The sequence below is a fragment of the Phragmites australis genome, chromosome 6 (genome assembly GCF_958298935.1).
Source record: "Phragmites australis chromosome 6, lpPhrAust1.1, whole genome shotgun sequence".
Classification (NCBI taxonomy): domain Eukaryota; kingdom Viridiplantae; phylum Streptophyta; class Magnoliopsida; order Poales; family Poaceae; genus Phragmites; species Phragmites australis.
Genome location: NC_084926.1, coordinates 21,423,333 through 21,436,539, shown reverse-complemented (window position 1 = coordinate 21,436,539; position 13,207 = coordinate 21,423,333). Strand labels below are relative to the sequence as shown.

The 13,207-nt window shown below is 42.5% G+C and overlaps 1 protein-coding gene across 1 annotated transcript; it reads left to right on the top strand.

The window, feature by feature from the left end:
* The first annotated feature begins 1,038 nt into the window (after window positions 1-1,038).
* Window positions 1,039-1,914, top strand: LOC133922104 (uncharacterized). Its single transcript, XM_062367280.1, has one exon. The coding sequence runs from the start codon at window positions 1,251-1,253 to the stop codon at window positions 1,575-1,577; it is 327 nt and encodes a 108-aa protein (XP_062223264.1). The 5' UTR covers window positions 1,039-1,250; the 3' UTR covers window positions 1,578-1,914.
* Window positions 1,915-13,207: the final 11,293 nt, after the last annotated feature.

Below are 13,207 nucleotides of genomic sequence, written 5' to 3'. Positions count from 1 at the left end.
TAGGGTTAGGAGTAGAAGGTTCGGGTGTAGAGAGAGAGAGGGAGAGGGAGAGGAAGTGGAAGAGGGAGGCGGGTGCTCCTCACCGAGATGGCCGGAAGCAACAGGTCACCGGTAAGAAAGCTCATGCGAGGACGCCGCCGCCATCGCGAGTGAGCTCATGAGGAACTCTGATTGGGGAAGATCGATGTTGAGGGGAGAGATCGTGGGCCAATGATGTAATCCCTTCCCGTTGGGATGTGGACGGTATCACCTGTCTATGGCCCGGTGTCGGATCCCTCCGTGAACTGATTATAGGATAGCCCAACCAAACGGAAAATACCGTTACGTGATACCCTGTGAACCGTTTACAGCCCAAAATGGCCCAACCAAACAACTTCAAAATGTTGACAAGACATATATTATGATTTTCTTCGATGCTTCCTTTGAAAAGTGACATCTCATCTTTAGTTAGAAAAACAAAAACAAAAAATCAACGAGAAAGAAAAAGATAAAAAGAAACCGATAAAGAATGTCAAAAATCATGTGGCGAAATGCCCTTATTAGCATCATTAATAACCCATGAGAATGTCGATTAAATCTCTAAATTGACACAAAATCCAGCTGACAGCCGCCCTAAAATCTAGAGATAATTAGACACTGAAAAAAGTACAAAAGTCCGATAAGCAATAATTCACAGAATAAAAAGGAAAAAAATAAAACTCAATATCCCAGTAGAAAAAAGAGAGTTGGAAACGAAAGAAGGGAGGGGGGAAAAATCCAGCCGCCACGGCACCTCGCGGGATGTAGCGCACATGCATGCACGAAACCGGCGCCGCACCCATCGAACCGTACGTGCGGAGGTCTAACTCCGCACCAGGAGGGGACGCACACCAAGCAGCCAAGGCAAGGTAACAAGGCGGACACGCCTCCCCCACCTCGCTACCATCCAAGCCCCACCACCCAACCCGGCGCCCGCCCAGCAGCCGAAACGCCACGCGACGCAACCTGCATCACGAAACCGCCGGGAAAAAAATCCTATAAAACGACACGCTCCCCCGTCCCCTTGGCCCCCGTCGCCTCCGGACGAGAAACCATCGCCACACACGCGCGCCCAAATCTTTTCCACCCGTCGGCTCGTCGGTATATACGCCAAGGAAGCCAGCGAGTCACTCCTCTCCCTTTTCCTTCCTTCCTTCCTTCCTTCCATATCCAGAGATCGAATCAAGGCTTGGCTAGTTCTTGGCTAGCTGTACCATCTGCTAGCGGCGACGATGGTGGCGCCGGTGGTGATCGCGTCGGCGGGGCTGGGCATGCTGGCGGGCGTGGCGATTGCGAACCGGTCCCTGGGGGACGGGCTCCCCGCCGCCTCCAGGTGGGACGCGCGGCCGCGCTGCGCCACGTGCGGCGGCTCCGGCAGGGTGGAGTGCCTCTGCAACCGCTGGTCCGACGGCGACTCTGGGTGCCGGTCCTGCGCCGGGTCGGGCAGGATGCCGTGCCGCAGCTGCGGCGGGTCGGGCACGGGAAGGCCGCTCCCTGCGCGGCTCATCGTCCAGCACCAGAAGCCGCCACCTGCGACCGGCCGCGGCAACTACAACTGATCAGTTAGGTTATTATTCTGGCGCGCGCGAGGTGCATGCAAAACGAAGGAACTCCGATTCCCCAAGTATATATGTCGATCCATTCATGTGGATGAGATATTGTATATGGTTGTCTACTTCAAGAATAGCTATTACATGAGCATATATACTTGGTGTTGCTGTTGTTCGATCGGTTAATTTGCATATTGCACAGCACATGCAACAAGAAAGAAAAAAGAGGAGAGGCTAGGGCAAGTGATGATGAACAGTTTTGTTGGGGAAGGTTGTAGTTGATCGTGGATGTAACTAATATATGCTTAGATTCGTTAATATACGCAGATGCACGGTTACAGGTCTCTTTGCTGGATACTCCTAACTTTTATTTCTTAGTATTGATGCTCAGTTGGGTGATTGCCCTTTGCATATGGTTCTCTGTGCTGTGGATCTTATTCTCTGTTAAATTTGTTTTTCTATGTTTGCTGCTGCTGATTGGAGAGGCCTTTTCTATTGCAATTTTCTCTATAGCATCATCCCCATGAATGGTTATTAGATGTACAAATTTAAATCGTATATAAAACCTAGCCCATATGAGATTTGGAGAGGATTTTCTCTGAGGTGTTCCGCGATCGATTGCTTGTGTTAGGACATCTTATAGCTCTTTATCATCTTTTGGGTTCTGATTTCTCTTAATTGTATTAATTAGCCTATTCATTCAAAGCTGATGCGTCTAATTAGGGTCTGTTTGAACCATCACTACTACAGAACTGGGCTTATATGCCGGATCATCATTATCGGTTCCTCATGGGCCGACAGTGATGTGGCATCATATCACTGCCGATTCATTAGCCGTGCGGGAAGAATCAACCATCATGGCTTATAAATTAGCAGTGATAAGAGTCATCACTACTGGCTGATGTATTGAGCTGGCAGTGATGCACCTGCTCTCATCATTGCTGGCTTAATCTACTGACCGATAGTGATATCTATACATCACTGCCAGCAGAATATATGAGCTGGCAATGATATGCTGCTCTTCCCCACCTTTTTCTATCTCGAGCTAAAGAGCCATTTCAGAACTCTCTCCCTCACAAAATCTTCTATGGCAACAGCCACTTCATCTCTTCTCCCGCATTGATTTCTCCACCACTCAAGCTCAATTTTGACAAGAAGGAGGTCTAGATGAGCTCTCTTTAGCTATCCAAACAAAATTCCTTCTTTCCTCTCTATTTGCTCATTTGCCTTTTCTTCATTTTTTAGGGCAAGTGAACTCTAAATTTTTCCCCAATAACAAGCAAGCTTCTAGCAGGAGCCTCTTGAGATCAAGTAAGTTGAAATAGGTTAATCCTATATTTAGAATTTTAACTCAAAATGTTACCTGAAAAACCAAAGTTGATCTTATCCCTATAGAGACCTAGGCAAATCTTCAAAGTTGATCCTAATGAACCATAGGAATAAATTTAGAAGTCTACAATATAGAAACTTTAGGTACGAGCATATTTATATTTAATTTTTAATGAATTAGAAAAAGTAGCCATGATATTTAGTTATGTAGCAAGATCCAATTGTATTTTTTATATTTTATTTATTAACAACCTCCAATATAGAAACGTTAGGTATGAGCGTATTTATTTTTCTTAATGAGTCCTAGATAAGGGTTGAATACTAAAGTAAATTTCTAGGGATGGCACCAACAAATGCTCATCGGAAGCGGACGCGAAAGCATACAAAAGGCGACTCCTCCAACTTGGGCCAATTGTCTATAGGAGATGGTGAGGTAATTTATTTGTTGGTGATCGCAAAATCTTCTAAATATTTTGAATTTAGATTTACAATAATGATATAATTGTACATGGACAGAAGATGGTTGTACGATGCGAGCTGTGTGAGCGCAGAGTACAAGAACGGCGTGGAGGGTTTCTTGGTAGCAGCCGCACCGCACAAGTCAAATACACAGTCTCAATACATGTGCTGTCCATGCGTCGATTGCAAGAACAAGAAGCAGTTCTCTATCACCCAGCAGATACATTCTCACTTGATGCCAATGGGCTTTATGCCTGGATATACCTGTTGGACCGAGCACGGTGAAGCTGAGATCATACATGAAGGGTAATACATTGGAAGAGAAGGTGAAGACATGTTCACCGATATGCCAGTCGACGAATACATCGATATGCCGCATGTCGGAGATACGTTGGCTGATGATGATCTAGAGGAGATGTTGACCAACGTCGACATCGATGATTTGGAGCAGATGTTGTGCGATGGGGAGGGAAACTTCACCAATGAAAGAGAGTTTCAAAAGTTCCAACGTATGGTAGAGGACTTTAAAACACCATTGTTCCTGAGCTGCGAAAAGGAGCATACAAAGTTGTATACCGTGCTTTCACTACTGCAATTGAAGGCAAGCAACGGGTGGTCAGATACAAGCTTCACAGACTTGTTACTGTTTTTGAAGAAATTGCTTCTAAAGGAAAATATGCTGTCAGAAAACACGTACCAGGCCAAGCAGGTTGTGTGCCCATTGGGGTTAGAAGTATAAAAAATACATGCATGTCCAAACGATTACATGTTGTATCATGGAGAGCATGCAGACTTGCAAACCTGTCTCGCTTGTGGTGCAGCACAGTACAAGTGTGATGGTGAAGAAAAGAAGAAGAGGCGTCCTATGAAGGTGATATGGTATTTTCCTATAGTCCCTCGTTTAGAGCATTTATTCGTGAACAAAAGGCATGCCGAACTGATGTGATGGCACGCTGAAGAGCCCAAGGATGATGGAATGCTGAGACACCTCGCTGATTCTACGTAGTGGAGAAACATCGATAGGAAATATAAGAAGCCCTTTGCAGAAGATGTGAGGAATATAAGATTTGGGTTGAGTACGGATGGGATGAATCCATTCAGCAACATGAGTAGTAGTCATAGCACTTGGCCTATGACTCTATGTATCTACAAACTTCCTGCTTGGTTCTGTATGAAGCGGAAGTACATTGATGCCGGTGTCGATACCAAGGCCGAGGTAACCTGTCAACGATATCGATGTCTACCAGAAACCATTAATTAAAGATCTTGTAATAACGTGGAACAATAGTGTGCAGTGATGGCAGTAGCAGGTCAATAATCAAAACAGGGAACATCTAGAACATAATCCTTTTTTTCTTGCTTGAGAATAATTCTCATATTACAGTTCCAATCAATAAAGTCTGTTCCACTAAGATTTTGCTTATCAAGAATCGATCACAAGTTAACTGAAATTGGTGGTGGTTGACATGATCTTCAACATGAAATAAATATTAAAAGTTCAACTAATTTATAAGAATATCTCATTAAACAATTTAATAAAAGACACTCTCACTATATATTTTGCAATTGTTTTCCCTCTAACAACATATAATGGGTCAAGATCCATATTCATCTAAGTCCTACTGAGCTTTGGCATCACTGCTAGAAACTTAGTGACGTAGATAAATGATAATTTGCTAATCACATCTATCTATGACTCTTATTTGTTGAGTGGCATCCAATAACCTGACACCCAAAACTATGCCATAAATTTTAAAACCACTTTGATAGCTTTGTTAAGTAAACCAATATTATGTATGTAGATGACCAACATCCACCCCATTAATCAAGATATTTGAGGGAACTCTACTTTAGCAGATCTACCACAACACGATCAAAACTTTAATAGGTGCAGCTATTGAAAAAGCATCAATTACTCTTAATTTTTTCTAAGAGAAACAATTCTATCATGATAATAATATCCACCATATATAAAAACATGAAAGAAAAGTATAACATGAACATAAATAAGCATCACAGATAATTAAATTAATTATGACATAGTATGACCCTTTTACTTGGTGATCTCTATCACCACGCTTCGTGTACTTCTGGCCATCATGCTTGAAGCCTCCATGGTTATAACAAAGCTACTACTCCTAATAGTTAGTAATGAATTTACATGAGAATATCAAGCATCACAAATCGACACATAGGCCATTATACAATACCATGGTATCCCGTTACTGCAGTTTACACAGGTCATGAAGATTACACGCATGTATCACATACACAAATATAGACCATATTATTTATATCATTGTTTGCAAAAATAAGTTAAGCGTAGAACTGGTTCTACCATGTGATATGAATATTTTTATTATAACAATCTATGTATGTATGCTATGTAATCGCGGTTCATATTAAATCATATCAACTTTCGGAAATACATAGATCACATCTATGAAGTCACAGGAAAATCACATCGGATTAATCATAGTAAGCTGATTTTGTGCCATTCAAAATGACTTGATTTCTATAAGTTTGCTTGAGGAGATCGCAACACACAACCTCGATCTATTTGCTCCAAACTACTTGTGGTGCATGCTATTAACCCCTATGGTGATTCCAATCGATAAGGGCAAGTCGCGGCATGTCCTAGAAAGAGCACAAACTAATCTTGTGATAATATGACGCCATCAACTCATACCTATTCCGACCCCTATTACCAATTGTATTGGTTACAAACCAAACTACACTTCTTAGCCCATCTTTCACTGCACAACTCTAGCCATGGACAATATTTGAGCCTTCGAGTAAGCTTCATTTGCTCTGTGTTCCGTCCGTTTGTCTGTTTGTTAGTTCTTCCGCGTAGCAGTGCTCCATTACTCTTTACTTTCTGTCCAGAATTCGGGTGTAACAGGTGCTTATTTTCGTACACCTTGGTTCAATTCTATCTTCCATGCATTATTGTACTGCCAAATATGCTCCGTTCTATGCATCCCTTCTCAACTCCCAAGCAGAAGTTGTCAACAGAAACCCACAAAAAGTTTTTATCTGCACTTTCCACGCTTTTCCTAGATGAAAAGCTATCTAAAAGAGAAATCACTACATAAAAAAAGTCATTAGTGACGGGTAATAACCGGTATTAGTGACGGATCTCGTATCCGTCACTCTTATCGCGTCGCTTTTTTTTTTCCACAGGGGGTCGTGATGTCTTTCTATGGAATCGCGGGCCTATTCATTAGCTCCTATTTGTGGTGCACTATTTTGTGAAATGTGGGCAATGGTTTCGAGAAAGGACACCTTTTCCTTTGAAAGCAAGGTGTGTGAACCCTCCGTCTACCTCTTTTTCTTTAAATGAAATTTTCCAGTCGCCTCTTCCATTATAGGTTATTAGTGATGGGCACTAATGTTCAGTCCTTAGTGTCGGGTCATAAATAAGGCAAAAAATAGCTTGTAAGATTGAGTTCTTGCCCCTAGAATTTTCTGTACCATTTTCAGAATGCGCGTTTGTGTCCATAGCCGTCACACCTTACATCAAATTTGAGCAGAAATATACAATTATTCCTATTCTAGTGCTCCTGAGGTGAGAAAAAATAAGATAAAAATAAAATAAAAATAAAAAATATTTGCAAATACCGTCATTAGTGACTGGAGTTAGTCATTAGTGACGGATTACATATTGACTCATCACTAATGACTGGTATATGATGACCCATCACTAATGGGTGGATCATTAGTGACAGGTCATGTTGTGACTCGTCACTAATGATGGGCCTAGGACGATCCATCATTGATGACCTTATCATTAGTGATGGGTCACAACTTAACTCGTCACTAATGACTAGTATAGGATAACCTGCCACTAATGAACTTATCATTAGTGATAAGTCACAACTTGACCCATCACTATTATCATCAGTGACAGGTCATATTACGACCCGTCACTAATGACCACTCAATAGTGACGGGTCTATATTTGGTCCTGATCAGAAAGGACATTAGTAATACATCCTTATTGGACCCATCACTAATAGGACATTAGTGACACATGTTGATCAGCTATCACTAATGTGGTGTCTCCTTTACTAGTTTTTTACGTGATGAATGTTACATGCAACCCATTTACTTACAACTCCTTTTACAACAATATAATCAAGATTTCAAACTATCAGATTTATTCGTGATCTGTCGTCCAAGTGATTTGAACCATCTAATCCTAGCTAAAGTTAAAGTGCAGGCTAGTGATAACTGTCCCACCCGGTTTTAACGGACAAAACCAAGTGCGACTAATGTGTGCCTAGGAAGTTTAACACACATAAGGACATCACATGTGAAGTAACAAAAGCAATACTTTAACTAAGAACCATTTAACTAATACATTAAAAACTTCACTCAAACAACTCTAATAATTAAACGACAGCATCTAAACAATGGTAGTGGGATGAAAGTATCAGCGACCAAGCACTCCACAGGCACCGATCGAAAGACACGCTCCTAGAACTCCATGTCGTCATCTTGGTAGTTTTCAAAGTCTTCCACTGAGCAGCATATATATTGTGGGAGATAGTAAGGGTGAGCACATGAAGTACTCATCAAGTGTGGTAAAGTAATGACATGTAGGCTTATAACAAGAATAGGCTAACACAATGTATATTTGCGTAAATGCTGGTAAATAAAACAGTAATGTAATTGAAAAATATTAAACCATTGTTAAGTGTATGTAACCCAAACCACCCAACAACTAACCATCCAAAGGTAACCATCCCTAAACTATCACTATCCAGTAACTCCTGTACCATTAAGATCATGATCAAAATCAACTAATCATGTGAGGATCCAAGTCTCCCATAACCGTAGGCACGACTGTTATAACAGTTTTTACACTCTGCAGAGATTGTCTAATTTTACCCACAAGTCACGATTCCCTTGTTGCCATGTTTATGACATACTTAACACATGCTAGTGGTGTGCCGCCAGGAGATCACTACAAAGCATTATCCATTGATTAGGTCCTGGTACTCCAACGAATACCAGCCAGGTGTCTAACCAATATGCTAAGTCTTACCCATATCAGCCTCGTGGTTGGTATGATAATTCTTAGGTTGTCGCTCAACGAACCGGTCCTTATATGTGATACTTAGGCAAAGACTATCCAACAGGGAGATAACCAACCAACAAAACCTAACAACACTACTTGGAACATATCCCAAGCCCACCACATAAACCACCATTATCAAACCAACTCTTTGCACAAGTCCTAGGGTTCCATGTTACTAAAACAAGTTCATTATGACCATTGCATATGTCCACTAAAAAAAAATGTATATAACACTTCTCAACATCCCAAAAGTATAGCTAAGCAATTCTACCCAGGAGACTCATATCAACTACCACTTAGGCTTCAAAGAATGTAAAAAAAGAACTAGGTAAACCCTAACATAGGTGACTACCCATCAAGTTGACATACATTACATGCAATTTTGTAACACAAAACATTTAAAATGTAGGTTCAACATAATCAAGGGCACTTGCCTTCTTGCTGCTACTTAGTGTACTCTTGCTCCTGGTTTTGATGTTCTTCAAGTTGATCTGGGTGTTGTTGACTAATCACACAATTACCAACAAAGCACAACTAATCACACAATTACCAACAAAGCACACAAACAAAATACACTAAGAAGAGATCACAAAACAGAAGAACAAAAGACAAAGCCTATCTTAAAAGAAAGAGCATTGAAAAACAGTGCAAGAATCGTTTAAAACGGAGTTACGATGAAAAAGATACGCTAAAAACAAGATTAGGGTTGAATTTATAAAAGAAAAGAATAATTTGCAAATAATAGAAAGTTCTAGGGACTTTTTGTAAAAATAGAGGGACTGATTTGTAATTTGGAAAAGTTCAGAGACTTAATTGTAAAATGACAAGGTCCTTTTTGTGATTTCAGAAAAGTATAGGGTCTAAATTGCAAAATTACCAATTTCTGGGAGTTAACCGAATTATCTTTATACCGAAAAACCTTGAATTATTGCGTGGCTTGCTACTGGGCATGACTAGACTGACACATCGGTAGAACCTGCGTTGTGGCGCTAGCGTGGCGGCTGAGCTGGTGGCTGACTCGGATGGCCTGTTGACTAGGTCAAAGAGGCAACACGCAGCACGCTCTGATTGGCTGCCGAAGGGGTAAGTTGAAATCTAATCTGGGCGGTCGGCCTTAAATCGGACGACTCAAAAGGGATCGGCGACCGAGGAGGCGAGGCACGGCGGCACCGAGGGGGTCGTGGTGGTGCACCCACCGGAATGTTGCCGAATCTTGTCGCCGGGGTCAGATCTTGACGACGAGCGGCGAAACACGACGACACGCTCACAGGGAAACGGATGGGGTCTTACTGAGGGTGGCGACGCATGAGAAGAGGACCAGTGACGGGAGAGGCGGCGAAGCGGCTCGGATCTTTGTCGACGGCGATGCTCCTGTGGTCAATCGGCGACGGCGAAGGCTCCAACACGATCATTGAAGGCAGACTGTTCTTCTAGTGGCTTCAGCTGAGGCAATGGGACTCTGTAATGTCTGGTCAGCGAGCTCGACCGAGGCGACAATGGCGGCGACGGCAGAAAGCTACAGATCTCGGCGATTGCGCTGGAACTCGGTGAGTTTTGGGACAGGAATAGATCGAGGGGGTCATGGGGATCTTTATAGGTGGCTCAAGAGGGCTCAGGGAGGACCAAGATTCTCAGGCAGCAGCGGAGATCAACTCAGACGCGGTGGTCGGTCGAGTTCGACTCGGAGACGATGAACCCTGACAGGCGGGCCCTACACATCGGCGGCTCAAGCGAACATGGATTCCAAGAGGGCGCGTTCATGGGAGCAGGAGCTGCGCTGGACAGTGGGCTGGGTCGGGCAGCATGGCCCAAGCGGTAAGGAGCAGGCGCAGGTGGAGAAAACAGGCCGGCGGGCTGGGCCAGAGGGAGGTAAGATAGAAAGGAGCCCGCTGAGATTTTTTTTATTCTTTTCCCTTATGATTTTCCTTTTCCAAAAGCTTTTGCAATTCTTTTGAATTCAAACTAGCACCCAAAATTAAACCTATAGCCACTAAACAAAACAAATCAAGCAAAATAAAACCTATGTGCCTAAAACATCATGAATGCACAATATACAAATTTTCCTATGTCAAATTAGATTTCCTTCTTATAAAATAGCATTTAACCTTTTGAAATTGTTTAAGATCAAAATAAATTTTAGCAAATTTTATAAATTGGCAAAAATTAAAAATTAGGGTGTTACAAACCTACCCCCCTTGGAATGAATCTCGCCCTCGAGATTCGGACGGATCGGTGAAGAGATGAGAGAACTCCATCTTCTAGTCTTCTTCTCTTTCCCACGTTGCTTCATCTTCTGAGTGGTGACTCCATTTCACTTTGCACATTGGTATTACTTTGGTTCTGGTCACTCTTTTTGATCTTTAAAGAATCTTCACGGGATACACTGTATAGGAGAGATCTTCCTGAACATCCGTTCTTCCATTCGTAACCATTCTTCCGGCACTCGAAGACATTTCTTCAACTGGAAAACATGAAAGACATCGTGCACATCTGACAGTTGAGTTGATAACTCCAACTGATAAGCTACTTCTCCTCTCTTATCCAGTATCTTGAAAGGTCCAATGAATCTTGGTGATAACTTCTATTTGACCTTAAATCTACAAAGACCTCTTAGGGGGCGAAACCTTGAGATAGACGAACTCTCCAATTTCAAAAACCAATTCTCTTCGCCTGTTATCAGCATAACTTTTCTGCCTCGATTGTGCAATCCTTAGATTCTCTTGAATTATTTGAACTTGCTTTTCTGCATCTAGTAGAACTTCTGGACCAAAAACTTGACTTTCTCCGGTCTCATTCCAAAACAGTGGTGTCCTACACTTTCTTCCATACAAGGCTTCAAATGGAGACATTTGGAGACTTGCCTGGTAACTGTTGTTGTACGAGAACTCTACATATGGCGGACTTTGATCCCAACTTTTACCATACTTCAGAGCACAAGCTCTTAACATATCCTCGAGTATCTGATTTACTCTCTCAGTCTGGCCATTTGTTTGAGGGTGATAGGTAAACTGAAATTTAGCTTCATGTCCATAGACTCGTGTAGTTTCTGCTAAAACTTGGAAGTAAATTGAGTTCCTCTATCCGAAATAATCTTCTTCGGTACTCCGTGCAAACACACTATTCTTGACATATAAAACTCTACTAGTCTGGCTCCACTATATGTAGTCTTAACCGGGATACAATGGGCGACTTTAGTCAAACGATCAACTATAACCCATATAGAATCATATCCACTTTGTGTATGGGGTAATCCAACAATGAAATCCATACCAATTTCCTCCCATTTTCATTCAGGTACTTTTAGGGGTTGTAGCAATCCTGCTGGTCTCTGATGTTCTGCTTTGACTTTCTGGCAAGTATCACACATGGCTACGTATTCTGCAATATCTCTTTTCATTCCATACCACCAATAACGATCCTTGAGATCTTGATACATCTTCATGCTTCCAGGGTGAATGGAATACGCTGAATCATGAGCTTCTCTCAGAATCTACTCCTCGATGTCGTTCTTATTAGGCACACATATCCTTTTCTTGAACCACATGGTACCTTGACTGTCTTCTGTAAAGCCTGGCGCTTTATTGTCCTTGATAGGCTGTCTAATTTCCTTGATTTTCTCATCCTCGAGTTGACCTTTTCGAATCTCTTGCTCTAACATGTAATCAACTTTCATGGCAGATGTTTCCATATCTGCCACAAATCCAAGATTGAGTTTCTCGAACTCCTTTCATAACTCAGGTTGACTTTCTTGAACCATCATCGAGTTATAGTAACTTTTTTGACTCAAAGCATCGGCCACTACGTTAGCCTTTCCTAGGTGATAGTGGATTCCTACATATAATCCTTGATTAACTCTAACCATCGATGTTGACGAAGATTTAAATCCGGTTGAGTGAATATGTACTTCAAACCCTTGTGATCCGTGTATATCTCACACTGTTTTCCAATGAGATAGTATCTCTAAATCTTCAATACATGAACCACAGTTGCTAACTGCAGGTCATGCGTAGGATAATGTTCCTCATGCTTCTTTAATCTCCCAATTCCCATAGGGCCCAGTCCAGTTCATCTTCCAAGGCCATAGTAAGCACAACTTGTTCACATAGCTTGGGGCATTCTCCAAAAGGGTGTTTCATGAATAGTTCATTACTCCCATGAGTTCTTCGGGGATAGTATGCATAAGGAGAGTCAACCATCTTGCTGTTGTATTGGTCTCAAACACAAGATATAGCTTGACGTGCTGCATCTCGAACACCAGCAGTGAAGGTTGCTCTTGGGGTCATTGCTGAGTGAATGCCCACAACTCGACGAACATCCATTCCTTCATCTTCGATTCGCTTGTAGTCGTAGATGGTGACTTCTACCTCTATTCCACATGTACAGATTATTGCTTCTTAATTCCCCATGTAGATCAGCTTCTGCGTATGTCCAAGTCTAGAAAGTATTCCCCACAGCAGGTGAGGAATGTGTTGGGGGTTGTTGTTAAAGACCCCCGACGGCCCCCTGTCTCAGCTAGCCTATGCCCATGGAGCCATGCCTCCCGAAGCCTCCATCTCCGGGAGTCATGCGTCCCGAAGCCTCAATTTCCGGAAGCCATGCCTCCCAAAACCTCCATCTCCCGGAGCCATACCTCCCCCTGAGCCCCCATCTCCGGGGTTCAGGCAGGCTTCCCAAAGGCTACGGGGTGAGTCATCAAGCCTAAAAAAAGATCGGCTAGAAGGGGAACGCCGGCCATCCTTTGCCTGCAAGGAAGTGATCGGCGTTAAAT

Bases quoted from the DNA above. Each gene is read 5' to 3' on its own strand.
- LOC133922104 (XM_062367280.1), top strand. From the start codon at position 1,251: ATGGTGGCGCCGGTGGTGATCGCGTCGGCGGGGCTGGGCATGCTGGCG.